The 17,399-nt window shown below is 53.9% G+C and overlaps 1 protein-coding gene and 1 pseudogene across 2 annotated transcripts; both read left to right on the plus strand.

Annotated features, from left to right (window-relative positions):
- The first annotated feature begins 10,390 nt into the window (after positions 1-10,390).
- On the plus strand, positions 10,391-14,372 carry LOC120711236 (COP9 signalosome complex subunit 3-like). Of its 2 annotated transcripts, none has more exons than XM_039996698.1 (11): positions 10,391-10,738; positions 10,859-10,980; positions 11,095-11,341; positions 11,425-11,482; positions 11,552-11,641; positions 12,532-12,594; positions 13,049-13,138; positions 13,339-13,497; positions 13,576-13,697; positions 13,921-14,002; positions 14,096-14,372. In XM_039996698.1, the coding sequence occupies exons 1-11, from the start codon at positions 10,551-10,553 to the stop codon at positions 14,162-14,164; spliced, it is 1,290 nt and encodes a 429-aa protein (XP_039852632.1). In that variant the 5' UTR covers positions 10,391-10,550; the 3' UTR covers positions 14,165-14,372. The 2 variants fall into 2 exon arrangements, with proteins under 2 accessions (XP_039852632.1, XP_039852633.1); XM_039996699.1 differs by having other exon boundaries at positions 13,921-13,993.
- A 143-nt stretch (positions 14,373-14,515) lies between these two features.
- Positions 14,516-17,350, plus strand: LOC120711237 (annotated as a pseudogene).
- The last annotated feature ends 49 nt before the right edge of the window (positions 17,351-17,399 follow it).

The raw sequence follows: 17,399 nt of genomic DNA on the forward strand, positions 1-17,399 counted from the left end.
GCCCAGGCGGTTATTGAAGTTGAGGCCGGTCAGGGCGACGCGGCTAGCGCCGCCCGATCGGATATGGAAGGAGAAACTGGCAGGGGCGCGCAGGAGCGCCCTGCCGGCCAATCAGAGGAGGAGACCCTTGTCTTCGAGCCCTCGAGGGTCGAGGGCGATGGCGTCGCGGAGGAGGCGGCGGCGCAAGGGGCGGCGTGGGTGGAAGGAGCCCCCATCTCGGAGCCCACCGAGGCCCGGGATGAGGGTACTGTCGCGGTAGTGCCCGTGCCAACGGCGCAGGAGGGTGCGACGGCAGTGGTGGAGCTGCCGGACAGCAGCGAGGAGTACGGGGACTCGATGGACATCGACCCTGCTGCTGCGGTAAGCGCCGCCGCGCACATCGCCGAGTTCGCGTCGGCCGGCGCGGGCATGCTCGAGGCGGGGACGTCCGAGGGGGGCCATCTCGGGGCGATCGTTCCGTCCGGGGTCCCCTCGGAGTTCCTCCGCAAGGAGCAAGAGGAAGAGGAGGCCTGGGACAAACAGATGGGCGTGGGTCGGGAGATTTTGCAAGCCCTCGACCGCGCCTTCCAGCTCCACCAAAATGCGGATTACCAGGTCAGCCAGGTAAGTACCGCCCCCCCCCCCCCCCGAAAATTGCTCAGATTCAGTTTTAGTTTTTACGCGTCTTCACCCACGTCCTCCCCTTTTGCAGCAGCTGAGGGAAATCTCGCGCGAAAAGAGCGCCGAGATGAACCGGCTGTACTCCCAGATGAGCCAGCTCGGGCAACACAACGCCGAGCTGGTGCTCAAAAATATCGACGCCAACACAAAAATGGCCGATCTGGGGGTGCGTCAGCAGGAGCTGGAGGAGGAGCTGGCACGGGTTGCTGGTGAGCGGGACGTCCAGAGGGCGGCAGCGCAGCAGAAGGCCCGGGAGACCGAGGCGCTAGCTGCCGAGCTGCAGCGCCTTCGGACGGTGCTCGAGGAGAGAGCTCGCGAGGTGGAGGTGCAGAGCGCTGAGTTGCAGCGCCTCAGCATGATGCTTGAGCGGCAGAAGGCCGAGCTCCTCCATAAAGAGGTGGCCGTGGTTGTGCTCGCCGGGACCCTCCGGGAAAAGGGCGAGGCCCTCGAGGGGAAGGAGGTGGCCCTCCCGAACATGGGGGCCGCCCATAGAGAGAAGGAAGCCTCCTTGTCCTCGCTCGAAGAGGCCGCCCGGACCCAGAGGGAGGAAGCGCAGAAGAACATCACGGGTGAGTACCTTCGATTTTTCGTCGATTTGTTTCTTTTCGTAGTTGATGTTGATTTCCTTTGCTCAGAGCTAAGGCAAAAGGTGGCGGACGAGACCGTGGCGAAGGAAGCGGTCCACACCGCGCTCACGGCGGCACAGATGGAGTTTGCTGAGCTAGAGCAGATCGCCGTGAGCGTGTGTCAAGAACTCGAGGGGGAGGGTGCCGTCTCGGGCAGTTCGGTGATCAGCCGCCTGCGCGCGCTAGGCGGTCGGGTTGCCGAGCACGCCAAGAGCACGTTCCTCCTTGGTGTCCTGCGGGCTCTCGCCGTAGCCTCGACGCATTACCTTATGGATCTCCAGAGGTTGTCGTCGGGGTATGTCGTTCCTGATGATGCTGACGCGGACGCCGCATCGGCCATCATGGATGAAGCCGACGCAGCCGCGGAGGAGTTTGCCACTGTCCTCGCCGAGAAGCTAGAGGCGGGCATCCCTCCCATTGCCGAATTTGATGCCCCTGAGGACCCGCAAGGGGGGGTAGCCTGTAGGAAAACTGGGCCTCGAAGCGATGTAGATAGATTAGTGTTTATATCATAGTCGCGCTTTGTAATCGCATCCTATGAATGTAAGAGATTTTATTTCGTAATTTGAATGTGTGGCCCGTCGAGGCCTTGTGTGTTTGAGCCTGTGTTTTTTTTTTACTTTATTTCCGTGTTCTTGTTTGCGACATGGACGAACGTCTGCGAGGGGGTTTGCGTTCATAAGCAGCGTAGGCATAGGGTGGTGAGGGGGGTGCCGTATCCCGAAGGCGTAGGCGGCCCCACGACTCGGCCGGCCCCGTACCGTAGCTGCTTATGCCTCGCGCCCGTTTTTCCAAGGATACGAGAAGCTTAGGATCGAGACGGAAATATTTCGAAAAACATTGGCGACTTTTTGGGGACGTTCGGGGGTTCCCCCCGTAGTAGCCCTCGAGGGAGGCTCGGCTTTGCCGAGGGTAAAGCCGGGCGTACCTCAGTGTTAGTGCGCATCCTAGCCTTCGAGGGCCCAGATGGTTCCCAAAAATAAACCAGTAAAGCGTACTTTGTTATTTCGGGAAATTGAAGATGCGAGTACGAGCAAATGCACAAAAAACTTGAAATTCTAGGGATAGAAATGACGTAGCTGTTGTATATTCCAAGTGTTGGTGAGGACTTCGCCTTTTTCGTTGGCCAGCTTGTACGTGCCGGGTTTGAGCACCTCGGCGATTATGTACGGTCCTTCCCATGGAGGTGAGAGCTTGTGGCGGCCCCTGTTGTCCTGTCGAAGCCTTAGCACCAAGTCCCCTTCGTTGAGGTCTCGGTGCCGGACCCTCTGCGCTTGATACCTTTGCAAGGACTGCTGGTAGCGCGCAGAGTGGAGGAGCGCCATGTCTCGAGCCTCGTCCACTTGGTCCAGCGAGTCTTCGCGAGCTCGCTGGTTTTGTTGCTCTTGATATGCCTTAAGCCTCGGCGATCCGTACTCCAAGTCAGTGTGGAGGACAGCCTCGGCACCGTAGACGAGGAAGAACAGAGAAAAGCCCGTGGCTCTACTTGGGGTCGTCCTCAGGCTCCAGATGACCGAGGGTAGCTCTGTGAGCCACCTCCGGCCGAATTTGTTCAGCTTGTTGAAGATCATCGGCTTTAGTCCTTGGAGGATCATGCCATTGGCACGCTCCACTTGCCCGTTGGTCTGTGGGTGTGCCACAGCCGACCAGTCCACACGTATGTGGAAGCTGTCGCAGAACGCCAAGAATTTCTTGCATGTGAACTGGGTGCCATTGTCGGTGATGATAGAGTTCGGGACCCCGAACCTGAAGACGATGTCGGTGAAAAATTGGACTGCTTGCTCGGATTTGATCTTGCCGATGGGCCGAGCCTCGATCCACTTGGAGAATTTGTCGACCGCCACCAGCAAGTGGGTGTAGCCCCCGGGCGCCCTCTTCAGCGGACCGACGAGGTATAGTCCCCACACGGCAAACGGCCATGTGATGGGGATGGTCTGCAGAGCATGGGCCGGGAGGTGTGTTTTTCGAGCATAGAACTGGCAACCCTCATAGGGCCGCACGACGTCGGTGGCATCGGCGACCGCGGTAGGCCAGTAAAAACCTTGCCGAAACGCGTTACCCACGAGGGTGCGTGGCGCGGCGTGATGGCCGCAGATGCCAGCACGGATGTCGCGGATCAGCTCCTTGCCCTCGGGAACGGGGTTGCATCGCTGCATAACGCCCGAGGGACTGCGCTTGTATAGCGCGTCATCGATTAGGACGAAGGACTTGGCCCTCCTTGCGAGGCACCGCGCCTGGGCGCGGTTCGAGGGTAAGACCCATCGAATCATCCAGTCAAAGGTACTGGATGCGCCAGTCTCGCAAAGTGGGGGTCTCGTCAACTTCCATTGCCTCGCCCTCGTCCGCGGAGGTGGTTTCGAAGTCAATGTCCATGGGCTCGACCCCGTCCGCCGGGGGATTCCCTCCGGGGGACCCAGTGGATGAGGGGCCCGGCTCCACCGGATCTTTGAATTCGGCGGAGGGCTTGGTGATGTCTCGAGCGAAGATGTTCGGGGGGACGGTGGTCCGCCCCAACGCAATCTTGGCTAATTCGTCAGCGTCCTCGTTGTACTTGCGCGGGACATGGTTGAGCTCAAGGCCATCGAATTTGTCTTCGAGGCGGCGCACCGCATTGCAGTACGCCTCCATCTTCGGGTCATGACAGCTAGACTCCTTCATGACTAGATCGACGACGAGTTGTGAGTCCCCGCGTACGTCGAGGCGCTTGACGCCGAGTTCGATGGCGATGCGGAGGACACCGAGGAGGGCCTCATACTCCGCCATGTTGTTCGAAGCAGGGAAATGCAAGCGTATCACGTACCGCATGTGTTCTCCGAGGGGTGAGATGAAGAGGAGGCCGGCACCGGCGCCGGTTTTCATCACCGACCCGTCGAAGTACATAGTCCAGCACTCGCCCTGGATTTGCGATGGGGGTAGCTGAGTGTCCGTCCACTCAGCCACGAAGTCAGCCAAGATTTGGGACTTGATCGCTTTGCGAGGGGCGTAGGTAAGTGTTTCTCCCATCAGTTCCACAAACCATTTGGCAATTCTACCCTCGGCTTCCCGGTTGCGGGCTATCTCTCCCAAGGGGAAAGATGAGACCACGGTGACGGGATGAGCCTCGAAGTAGTGGTGCAACTTGCGCCGAGCCAAAACCACTGCGTAGAGCAGCTTTTGAATCTGCGGATAGTGTGTCTTAGTTTCAGACAACACCTCGCTGATGTAGTACACCGGTCGTTGGACGGGCGGAGCATGACCCTCCTCTTGTCTTTCGACCACGACCACCGCACTGACCACTTGGGTCGTCGCAGCTACGTACAGATAGAGGGGCTCGCCGTCCGTAGGTGGTGTAAGAATGGGAGCACGAGAGAGTGATGCCTTCAGCCTTTCGAGGGCTTCTTGAGCTTCGGGGGTCCACGTGAAGCGCTCGGTTTTCCTCAAGAGTCGATACAGGGGTAAGCCTTTCTCGCCGAGATGGGAGATAAAACGGCTAAGGGACGCTAGGCATCCCATGACCCTCTGTACCCCCTTTAGGTCTCGGATCGGTCCCATCCGAGTGATGGCCGAGACATTGTCAGGGTTGGGTTCGATGCCCCGCTGGGAGACAATGAAGCCCAAGAGCATGCCTCGAGGCACCCCGAACACGCACTTCTCGGGGTTAAGTTTTACCCCTTTGGCTCGTAGGCAATCGAATGCGATCCTGAGATCAGCAACCAGGTCGTCCGCCTTCCTGGATTTCACAACGATGTCATCGACGTATGCCTCTACGCTGCGCCCGAGATGGTCCCCGAAAACATGGAGCATACACCGCTGGTATGTGGCTCCGGCGTTTCTGAGGCCAAAGGGCATCGTAACGTAGCAGTACATGCCGAAGGGTGTGATAAAAGAAGTCGCGAGCTGGTCAGACTCTTTCATCTTGATTTGGTGGTAACCGGAGTAAGCATCAAGAAAGGATAAGAGCTCACACCCCGCAGTAGAATCTACGATCTGATCAATTCGTGGCAAAGGAAAGGGAACCTTCGGACATGTCTTATTTAAACTAGTGTAATCTACACACATCCTCCAGTTTCCACTCTTTTTCTTCACTAATACTGGATTAGCTAGCCACTCGGGATGGAATACCTCTTTGATGAATCCGGCCGCCAGAAATTTCTGCAACTCCTCGCCGATCGCCCGGCGCTTGAGCTCGTCGAAGCGTCGCAGGCGTTGCTTCACCGGCTTGGAGTTGGGTCGGACATCAAGGGAGTGCTCGGCATGTCCGAGGGGCTCCACGCAAAGATATCTGCGTTGGCGCGGAGGAAATCGACGAGCACCACTTCCTATTTGTCGTCGAGGGTAGCGCTGATCCGCAACGCCTTGTCGTCGGAGTGGCTTGGGTCGAGGGGTACCTTCTTGATACCCTTGGCGGGTTCGAAGCTCCCGGTGTGTCGGTGCGTGGAATCCAAGGCCTCGCTTGCCATTTTGTCGAGGGTGGTTGCGAGGGCCTCGTCTTCTGCTTAAGCTTCCGCGCGCTCGACGCACTCAACGTCGCACTCGTAGGCGTGCTCGAACGAAGAGCCGATGGTGATGACGCCCTTTGGACCCGGCATTTTGAGCTTGAGGTAGGTGTAGTTGGGGATGGCCATGAACTTGGCGTAGCAAGGACGACTAAGGATGGCATGGTAGGATCCTCGAAACCCCACCACCTCAAAATTGAGTATCTCCTTGCGGAAGTTAGCTGCCGTGCCGAAGCAGACAGGCAGATCGAACTAGCCGAGGGGTTGGACTCGATTCCCCGGCGCGACGCCGTGGAATGGCGACTTGCTGGGGTGAAGCTTGTCTAATCCGATCCCCATGAGCTCCAATGTGGGGGCGTACATGATGTTGAGGCTGTTGCCTCCGTCCATGAGCACCTTGGAGAAGCGGGTGTTGCCAATGATGGGGTCGACAACGAGCGGATACCGTCCCGGATGCGGGACGTAGTCGGGGTGGACCTCGCGGCCAAAGGCGATGGTATCCTTCGACCAGTCGAGGTAGGATGGCGTGGCTTTGGCAACGGAAAAGACCTCGCGGCGCTCACGCTTGCGCTGCCGAGAAGTCATATTCGTCGTTGCTCCTCCGAAGATGAAGAAGGCGTTCTCCACTGGGGGGAACTCGTCATCTCCACCTTTGTTGCCAGCGTCCTTCTTCTTGTCTTCGTCGCGATGCACGACACGGTTGTAATATTTCTTGAGCATCTCGCACTGCTCGAGGGTATGATTGACCGGGCCCTTGTGGTAAGGGCACGGCTTCTTAAGCATGTCGTCGAACTGGCCACCACCACCTCGAGGGGGGCCTCGAGGTCCTTTGCGGTCTGGGGCGGCAGCGAAGGCCTCCTCGGAGTCCTCTGCCTGCCCCGACCCGCGCTGGTTCGATGGGACCAGCTTCTTTCCCTTCCTCCCCCGCTTCTGTTTCTTGGTGGGGGCGTTGGGCTTGACGTTGCCGCCCTCCGCGGGCGCATCGTCCTTGCGCTTGCTCGATTTGTCGTCGAAGATGGCACCAACAGCCTCCTCGCAGGCGGCGTAGTTGGTGGCAGCGTCGAACAACTCATTGGTATTGATGGGTCGGCTTCTCGCAAGCTCATGCACCAGGTTCCGGCACGTCGTACCCTCGAGGAAAGCGTTGATGACCTCGACGTGGGTGACGTTGGGGAGCTCGGTGCACTGCTTCGAGAAGCGTCACACGTAGTCATGCAGGGACTCGCGAGGCTTCTGGCGACACCCCTTGAGGTCCCAGGAGTTCCCAGGGCACACGTACGTGCCCTGGAAGTTGCCCACGAAGATATGGACCAAGTCGGCCCAGTTGTGGATCTGATCCGCAGGCAGGTGCTCGGGCCACGTTCGTGTGGCGTCAGCAAGATGGAGAGGAAGGTTGCGGATGATGACAGCGTCATCCGTCGCGCCGCCTAGCTGGCATACTAGGCGGTAGTCGTTGAGCCAGACTGCAGGATCAGTCTCGCCCGAGTATTTGACGAGGGTGTTGGGTTGTCGGAAGCGCGGGGGAAAAGGCGCGGTTCGAATCTCCCGGCTGAACACCCGGGTGCCCGGAGGCTCCGGTGACTCACCCCTGTCGTGCTCGGGGTCGAAGCGTCCATCCCACCGAGGGGTGTACCTCCTGCCGTCGATGACGTTGCGGGCGTCGCCGTCGCCAGCGTGCCCGCGAGTGTCACAGATTCGCTCCCTTGCGGGAACTCTCCCGATGCAGAACTCTCGGCCTGCTGCACGGCAGCTTGCTTGATGAGCTCCTGTGCCTCGCGGCACAGGTTGCGGCCCGAAGGCGTCGATGGCTCGGGCATGGCTTGAAGTAGGTAGGCCGCAGCGACGAGCTTTTCGCCTGCCGTCTTCAGTTCCGGAGATTTGTTGACGTTGTCGTCGGCCAGGATGCGCTCCCGGGCAACACGTCCTGCCGCCTGGGCGTGTGCACCATGCGCGGTACGCTGCTGCTCGAGTGCGGCGCGCAGCTCCTGGGTTTGGTGACGCTGCTCGTCGAGCTTGGCTTGAAGCTCATTGAGCTGTGCCAGCTGAGCTTGTCGCACCGCCGAGCTTGACGAAGAAGGGGCTGCAAGCGGCACCACCGGTGGGTTTGCCTGTGCGTCCGCCCCGCCGTCCCCGCCGTTGCTCGGGGCGTTGTCGTTTTGCTCGTCCGCAAGGTCCGCCATGAAGCACTCTCGGGAAGGATCGAAATCCCCCTCGCTGGAGTCTTCGGAGCAGGTGAGGCAGTAAGCCGTCACCAGCTGGAACGTGCGGAGAGCGTCGGGGTCGCGGACCCCGGAGTAGTCCTCGGCCTTCTCGGCCGTGAAGTTGTTCATGAAGAAGTTGATGTCGTCAGCGATCGAGGTCGCCGTCTCGGGGTAGGATTCGTCAGGAGACGTCGCGATGAGGCTGCGGATCAACAGAAGATGATGACCCGACAGATCCTCATGCTCGATGAAGTTACCGCCGGTTGACGAGGCGTGGGCGGCAGCGTTGCGCATCCCGAAGGGGAAGGGCGACGCCGAAGTGGAGCCCACCCTGGGAGGCACTAGTGCCGCAGCAGGTGACGATGCCGGCGTAGATGACGCCGAGGCACGTGATGACGAAGCGGTGGCCCCGCTGGTCATGACGCTGAGTTGCGACATGCCAGCCTCGACCCACGCGGGGGAGTTGTGGCGTGCCGCGCGACGCCGCTCCGCCCGTGCCTGTCGCGAACGTTGGCCCGAGCACCTGTTGCGCCGGGCTGGTGAAGTCGGGGTGACGGGGTCGCGTCCGGGCGAGAGGAGCTGCATGAGGTAACCGTTGCCAGTTGCTCTGAACTCGAGACTCCCGAACGAGATCACGCGTCCCGCTGGAAGCGGATCCGAGACACCCATGGGGCATGGGTTGGATCTGCCCGCCATCCCTGGAGATCAAATGGGAAAAAGAGAGAAAATGTCAAGCAGCGATCCCCTACCTGGCGCGCCAACTGTCGGTGTCCCGACCCGGGGGGTCCGGATCCCAACTAGTAAATGCTGCGTGTTTCCTCGTCCCAGATGATGATGCAAGAGGCAACACAGTAACGCACGGTTTATTCTGGTTCCGGCCGCGGGGCCGTACGTCCAGCAAAGGGGGTGTGCGAGGGCACTGTATTATCTTGCACCCAGAGTGCTTGTAGTAGGGGTTACAAGCGAGGCGAGAGAGGGAGGAAAGCTCACAAGTCTCTGCTAGAAGTGGAGTCGGTTGGGGTGATTGCTCAGTAATCCCTGAACGTCCTCTTGGAAGAAAGAAGCCAGAGAGTGAGGGAGAGCCGCCACCCAGACCACAGAGCCCAGCCAGCCCCCTCCTTTTATAGTTATAAGGAGGGGCGGTGTACATGAGTGGGAGTATGAAAGTCGTCGTTTTCCCCTAAATCGCGGGGTACTGTGGTCGGACACTGTATGAAGTGTACTGTGGGAAGGCGGCGTGCGTCGCTGTCGTCCTGGATTTCGTCCTTAGTCCCGCGGAGATGGCGCCGGTCGTCCTGCGGTGCCCCGGCGGTAGTAGTGGCGCGGGTCGGCCCCGGACCCCCTGGTCGGAGTGCGGGCGTGCACACTAGAAGGTGCGGGGGACACGTGACGTCGCCGGACCCCTTTCCCAGTGAGAGGCGGGTCCGGAAGGTCGGCGGGAGCAGTACCGAGCCTGTCTTGTCCCGCGTCGCAGGTCCCAAGGCGCTGCTACAGCGTTCGGAATGGCGGAGTGGTGACCAGAGTCAGCGGATGTGACCCCGGTCACATCTACTGTGGGAGTGGCGGCCTAACGCCGCCCATCCTTTGAGCCGTGGTGGAGTGGCTGGCTTTTAATGCCTTCGTACGGCGAGCGGTTGGGCGGCGGGGCTGTTTGTCCCTTGTGCCGAGGGGTGGCCTCGAGCGAGGCGGAGATGAGTCACATGCTCGAGGGTAAATCCGCTACCCTCGAGCGAGGCGGAGATCGGTCACCTGCTCGAGGGTAGATCCGCTACCCTCGAGCGAGGCGGAGATTGCCCAGCGGGCCTGAGAGGGACCCTCGAGCGAGGCGGAGATCGTCCCGCAGGTTCGAGGGGGATGCGAATGGGCCGCATGCTGGGCTTCTTTGAGTCCTTCCCTTTCCTCTGAATGAGAAGTAGGCCGTGGGTCTTCGTGGGCTTAGTCGTCTTATCAGGTGTTTGTGTTTTTAAAAGCGGTCTTAGTACCCCAATTAGGGTGTCCCTAATTGTGGCACCAGACATGATGTGGCACTTAATTATTGAAGAGGGAAGGGAAAAAATAAGATTTAGTTTCTAGATAAGACCTCAAGTCTATGCGCCCTTCAATGTCCAAGAAATCAGGGAGACTTGCATTATGGAGGGGACGAGAAGTCCATGGATCTTGTGATGGAAGAAAAATAATAAATAATTTTATATATAGAAACTAATATTACACACTTTACATTAGAAAGTATAGTTTCTTGTGATGGAGTCTTTGATGCTTAAAACTTTACGAAACTTTACGAGTGGAGTCTGCATTAAGACTGCCCTAAAAGCTGATCATGCGAGAACGCAATTATGTGAGTTTATCAACGGCGCGGATTAAATCCCGAGGCCAATCGACGTCCTGGATCCCACGGAAACCGCTAGAAAGAAAACGAACGCCCAACCCAAACAACCCCAAGGGCAGACAAATCGCCGCAGCGCAAAACGCAAACGCAAACCAAACCCCGAAACCCCACCGAGGAGCGGAGGGCGGCGAAACCCCACCTCTCGGCGGCGGCCTCGGAGACGATTAGGGCGGGCACGACGGCGGCGCCGGCGACGACGCTGATGGAGTCCCTGGAGGCCCTCGTGGCGCACATCCAGGGGCTCTCGGGCAGCCCCGAGGAGCTGGCGCACCTCCACAGCCTCCTCAAGCAGGCGGACGGCGACTCCCTGCGCGCCCACGCCGCCGCGCTCGTCCCCTTCCTCGGGCAACTCAGCCCCGGGGCCCACTCCCTCGGCTACCTCTACCTCCTGTACGGCGCCTCCCTCCCTCCCTCCGCCCTTCTCGCCGAACCCTAGACTCCCACCCCCGAACCCCTCGCCTTGCCCCAAACTCTGGTCTCCTAACTTTCCCCCCACCTTGTTCGCTGCAGGGAGGCGTGCGCGACTTCGGGCGCCAATCTGAGGGACTTGGCCGGCGGGGACTTCCTCGTCACCATGGCGGATTTCCTCACCGCGTGCTCGGCGGACCAGATACGCCTAGCGCCCGACAAATGTGCGTGCGGTTTTGATCTTCAGATCGATTCCGATCGCAATGCTCTAACCCCCGTAGTGTTTCTGTTCGCAACGGGCTGGAATTTCACGGTTTTTGACCTCGTTTTATGTGCAGTCCTGAATGTGTGTAGGGTGCTCAAGGATCAGGTCATGCAGCTCAACGCGCCCATCAGGGGGATCGCCCCACTCCGTGCGGCTGTCCGTAAGATCCAGGCTTCACCCGAGCAGCTGACCCCGGTTCACGCTGACTACCTTCTCCTGTGCCTGCTGGCGAAGCAGTACAAGGCTGGCTTGAGCGTCCTGGAAGATGACATATTCGAAGTCGACCAGCCGCAGGACTTGTTCCTTTACTGCTACTATGGGTCTCAATCGAAACTGTCACATGCTTTATTTATGGTTTTGGAGCCGGCGTGGCTTTTGCTTACTTGCTTGCCTTCCGTTGCAGAGGGATGATATACATTGGGCTCAAGAAGTTTCCTAAGGCTTTGGAGCTTCTTCACAATGTGAGGCCCCTATGTCAGTTCCCTGTTAGATTTGGATTGTGTCCCGGTGCTTACTGCAGTGTTTTTCAGGCTGTTACTGCTCCAATGTCATCATTGAATGCAATTGCTGTGGAAGCTTACAAGAAGTACATCCTTGTGTCGCTCATCCAGAATGGACAGGTATGCTTCCACTCTGCATTCTCTACTGCTGTACATGTTAATGCGGAACCAGAGGATACACTTTTTCTGGTAAATTCACCTGATGATCAGTTATAGCAAGTTTATTCCCCACTAGATTTATTAGATGTTGCAATTGCTAAATAAGACGTATATTTGATACCATTGCTGCCTGTATTTGTTATTTTGTTGATGTAACAAGTATTTTCATCCCAGCTTAGTGGATTTCTGCTAGTTGGTGTAAATAGTATTTTTCCTCCTAGTTTTAAGGTGAAAAGATGTGATACCATTGAACTTCCATTCTGCTTCACTTATTGTAGGTCTTTATGCCAATTAGAAATATGACCAATTCACAGTTTTATGTACCAATTTCTATGCTGTTTTCAAGATTTTGAACAGTTTAACAAGTCTTCAAACCAAGTCTTTATAACATACCAAACTTATATTGTCCTGCACCCGCTGCTGGATTAAGTTATTAGATCCATTGGTCCTGCACAAAGAAACATCAAATTTATGCACAAAGCAGATAGAATTAGTCAGGACATTTGTGATAATACATTTCTGTCTTGGTATGTTCAGATACACTCTACAGTTTACTAAGATGTGTTCTTCAAAATCATGGTAGTCCTGATATTCAATTTGAGCAAAGGGTACCAACATTTGTACTTGGTTTTTACCTTCTATGATTTTTTGTCTACTCAATGTATGCTCTTTTGTTGGTGTGATTTTACCCTTGAGATCACTGATGATTTGGATATTCTAAGTTTTACTGTGCTGATAGATCTCAATCTGATATGAAGTATTATTGTAACTTATATGATTATTTTTTGCACTCAAAGGAGATGTTGTTTTAAGTTGAATGGGCTAATCATGTAATTTAATTTGTGTAACAGGTCCCATCATTCCCGAAGTATACATCTGCAACTGCTCAAAGAAATCTGAAAAATCACACTAAGGTCTCATTCCACCTAGTTTTAATTTCAAAAGCATTCTATGAATGAACTATGCTATGATATGTCGAAGACATTAGCCCTGCTACTTCTTGTGTAATTTCCTCCTAAATTGATACAGGCCATTCTTGACCTAACAATGGTGAACTATCCTTTTTTTTTATTGCTTCTAGTGTAATTTTTCCTAAACTGGTATATGGGATTCTTAGCCTAACTTAGGACAATGGTGAACTATATTAATTTTTTTACTTTTAACCACGAACTGATATTTAGTAAGTTATATAGATAATCAGTGCTGACATTATTATTTGGTTTGACCATTTGTCATGCTCTAAGTCTAACATATGTGGTAGATTTCTCTTTTGTTGGTGATAGAACCTCAACCTTTTGACTCCCTGGATGTCCTTTTGGTTGGTCTAGAACTGTTATGATGTTAATCTCCTTCCATTAACATTTTCAGATTTATGTTGATCTTTGTACAAGCTATGGCAATGGTCGCTACAGTGACTTGGAGATATTCGTTGAATCAAATGCTGCTGTGTTTCAATCGGTGAGTATTTCTCTGCCTGCTTCAGTTGCCTGTTTCTGTACTAATGTCTTCTTTTTATGATGCATGCACCAGTAGCTGCTGCCTTGTTCGAAACCACCTGCTTCCTGTGCAGATTTATATTTATATGATTAGTAAGTTAAGTTGGCAATGATGCATGCATTTGATTTCCATGATTATAAGCTCCTCCCTTTTCCTGGCAGGACAACAACCTAGGGCTGGTGAAGCAAGTGCTCTCCTCAATGTACAAACGAAACATCCAAAGGCTGACCCAGACTTACTTAACTCTGTCACTTGAAGATATTGCTAGATCTGTTCAACTTGAAACACCAAGGGATGCTGAAATGCATGTACTTCGCATGGTAACTGCTCTTTCTACAGCCTGTTTGAGTATACAGAAAAATGGCACATTTTGTCTTTCCTAATTTCTAATGGTCCAGATTGAAGATGGAGAGATCCATGCAACCATAAACCAAAAGGATGGCATGGTCAGCTTTCACGAAGACCCTGAACAATATAAAAGTGTTGAGATGGTGGAGCATATCGACTCTTCTATTCAAAGGTGTGTACCTTTCTACCACCATTGATGTCAAGGATCATGGCAACCTAAGATTTACGAAATTCATCCCTAGTGCCAACATTTGCAGTTCCATTCTTATCACCATCCACATTGCTGTAGCCTCTCAGAGAAGTAGATACATATTTGATACCATTTAGTTAGAATTAAACCGGGAGGGCACGTTAGCCTAGTTTGGACTGATCCATTCTGTAACAAATTCCCCCAGTTTGACGGCTCTGTCCAAGAAGTTGGCTTCAATTGATGAGAACATGGCATGCGATCCTGCATATTTACAGAAGGTCAGTTCAGTAAGTGTCTCTGACAAGTTTTATTCCGCCCCCCCCCCCCCCCCCCCCCTTCCAATCACCCGTGCGGTTTGCTAATTTTTGGATTTGATGCAGACTGGACGGGATCGTGGAAGATTCGACTACGAGGACTTCGACACTGTTCCACACAAGTACAACTTTTGAGATGATCCAAGCCCTTGCGGCTCGAAAGTACAATCGTCGAGCTAGGGTGCCATTCCTTATTATTAATTCGATCCATCTATGGCTTTTTGAAAATTGATGAGATGCTGTAAATTTTGGTTTGAAGAACGGGTCCGTCGGAGAAGGCAGATGCTTCTGTTCCAGTTATTTATCGTGTCAAGAATGTTTGCGAGCGGTCATCGTTTCATCAGCATCTCAGCTCACCACCTGCATGCTGTGCTGTCTTCTAGTGGGTACCAAATTTCAAGCCAAATTATGCCGTGCTCAGCATTTCGATCATATACGCCAACAAACATACGAAAATATTCTGCGATTTGAATTACGAACACATGATTTACAAAGACGTTCACATGATGGCCCAATGCCAATCAGGCCCGATCAGCACTCTGATTCAGCGAGAATTGAGTTTGTCTTCCACGAAATATCTGCAAAATGTTGCCAAAATTGAGCTCGTGAGCTTTTCCGTTGATGTGTTTCGGTCGAATTTCGTAGATGAAAGACTCCTAAACCTCTAGCTCAACCCTCCCCTCGGGCCTGCCAATGGCGATCGCCGGCGGCTTGGACTGTTCGCCGCTCCCCCACTCGAGGACGCGCCGCCGCAGCGCGCCGCTTCCGCCGCTCAACCCCTGCTCGTGCCTCCCTGGCGAGCCAGGCCGCCTCCGCCCCTGCCGCGTGTCCCTGACCACGGCCACGCCGCCATCTCGTCCCGACGAGGAACCCCGCAAGAGCCCGGTCGATCCCGCTCTGCTACCTGCTGCTTTCGCCGCAGCGGCGGCGGCGGCGGCAGCCAGCCCGCATTAAGCGCTCGCCGCGTCCGGCGGCGCCATGGGAGGGCGCTCCTACTCGTCGTCGTCGCGCTCCTCCTCGACCTCCTCTTCGTCGAGCTCCTTCTCCTCCTCATCGTCTTCCTCCACATGGTCGAGGCCCTCGTCCTCCTCGAGTTCCTCCTCCACGGAGCAGGAGGCGGAGGCGACTCGCGTATCCGTCGGCACGGCTCCCTCCTCCTCATCGTCTTCCGCCTCGTCATGGTCGTGGCCCTCGTCCTCCTCGCCGGAGCAGCAGGCGGAGGCGACTCACGTATCCGTTGGCACGGCGCGGCCTCCCCCGGTGGCTACGGCCGCCCAGCGCGACGCGGAGATGCGGTTCTGGGGCTACCTAGCTTCCGCGTCCGTCAGCGCAGCTGCCCTTTTTCTCGCCGTGCGGCACTACACCCGCCCGAGGACGACCGTCGTCAAGCTCCAGGTCCTGCAGATTTTTCCCTGTACCAATTTCTTGATCAATTGCCACTAGTTAGTAATTCAGTCCTGACTACTCGCTATAGTGCTATACAAATCGGTGGAGTAATGGGGAGTTTGTCACAATTCAGGTTGCATTGCTGGGTTTGGCAAAGACATTCCAGAAGATCTGAACGAGATTGCCGAGAAGGTGGAAGCTTCTAATCAACGATGGTATAAGTTCATATTGACAGGTAGTGCAGATTCTAAATTATTGCAGCTCTTGTGCTTCAATAATCTGCGCCTCCTTTCACGATTAGTGTCAATTTGCTGTTAAGGTTGTGAGCAAACACTTTACTGTTGTGTTCAATTTTCAGACTGGATCTAATTGTTTTGTCAAGTGCATGATCTCATTAAAATACTGGGCTCTCAATCAATGCTACCGATGCAGCAGAACATGAAAATTTTTAAGCTTGGACAGTACATTAGACATCTCCACTTCTCCAGAATACGTAGGGAACTGTAAAACTGAATCTGCTATAGTTCTGCATACAAAGGAAAATTATTAGAAGCAGGAATACATAGCTGTTGTTGGTTCATAGATTGCGGCGAAGTTGACAAATATCTGCAACCATGAGTTTGTATATTCTGTGTAAATGAGTGAATAAAAATAATTTCAGGAATTGCAAGCATTAGCATTTGTAGAAACTATCTTGTTTATCAATGAGAACCAATGTGATTTTAACAGCATCTCTGGTACAGGTGCACTACAGTTTATACATACAAAAGGACTATCCACACATTGTTGATCAGAAACTTGTATATAAAATATTTTCGTTGAAGCATTGTTATTAAATCATGTTAGGTCTACAAGTGCTATTATGAGTTGCACAATAATACCTGTGTGTTTACCATAAGTTTTCACGTGAATAGAATCCACACATTGTTGCTTGTTTATCATATTCTGATAAATGACCATTTTTGTAGAGACCATATGCTCCTTGCGCCGCCACAATAATTGCTGTATCTCTTTAAGCTTATCGGTAAGAAACATGTACAGTGCCAAAAAAACCTTTATTGATAGATCCTGTTTATATGAACCCCCCTATAGGGCAACTCACAAATTCTTGCAATTTCTCGCACCATTTATTTTAGGTTGATGTGAAAGATACAAGTGACTCATGGGAGCATCATTTTGACAAAATTTCTATCGAGGAGAGGAGCAAATTTGATGAAGAAACCCTCTACAACTTGGAGGGAATCAAGAGAAAGAAAAGGTACTCTAGAAAACCAGACGGCTTCAGAAATGAGTACATAGTGGTATGTGTACTTCTCATGGTAAAATTCTACCATGAAAATCATCGTTTTTTTTCTTCACTAAAAGCTGGTTTAGGCTATTTGCTAGAGAACTATTTTGTTCTCATGTTTCTTTGATTCATGACGCGGTTGTTTAAAAAGTTCTCTGATAATTCGTAATGCTCAGCTAACCATTCTGGTTGCTGCCGATGGAACGCTGAAGCTCCCTGAAGTCAGAAACTACGCAGATCTGGAAGCAACTGTGGAAACGCTCAACTCTATTCCCGCAAGGCGAATTCATGTATTAATCGCACATCACGCTGATTTTTCAGAGCTCCAAAGTATGTTTGATTCCTGATTGGGCCTGTTACTTCAGGGCATTCAAGTCTTATGGACTCCCCAAGATGAGGACGACGTTCTTTTGGAAGAAATCGAGCTTCCGTTTTGCAGCCCGCCCCCTCAGTTGCCTAATTCGTTTCGCTTCCGCCCCTGACGACGCACACACCGTCCGATCCGTATCTGGCAGCCTGCTACCGTTGGTTGCGGAGCCTGGGCCTGGGCCTCACTTCCAATTTTTTTCTGTTCTTTTCTTTCCTCTGTGATCTTTCTTGTTTGTTTCATTGTTTGCATTGGACATGGATGTGGCACTCATGATTCACCAAACCGGTGGGAACCGGTCCGGTTTGACCGGTTCCGGTTTGGACCGC

The sequence above is a fragment of the Panicum virgatum genome, chromosome 6K (assembly GCF_016808335.1).
Source record: "Panicum virgatum strain AP13 chromosome 6K, P.virgatum_v5, whole genome shotgun sequence".
Classification (NCBI taxonomy): domain Eukaryota; kingdom Viridiplantae; phylum Streptophyta; class Magnoliopsida; order Poales; family Poaceae; genus Panicum; species Panicum virgatum.

Coding starts and splice junctions, on each gene's coding strand:
- LOC120711236 (XM_039996698.1), top strand. CDS start 10,551: ATGGAGTCCCTGGAGGCCCTCGTGGCGCACATCCAGGGGCTCTCGGGC. Junction 10,981..11,094: donor ACGCCTAGCGCCCGACAAAT/GTGCGTGCGGTT, acceptor TTTTATGTGCAG/TCCTGAATGTGTGTAGGGTG. Junction 14,003..14,095: donor ATTTACAGAAGGTCAGTTCA/GTAAGTGTCTCT, acceptor GATTTGATGCAG/ACTGGACGGGATCGTGGAAG.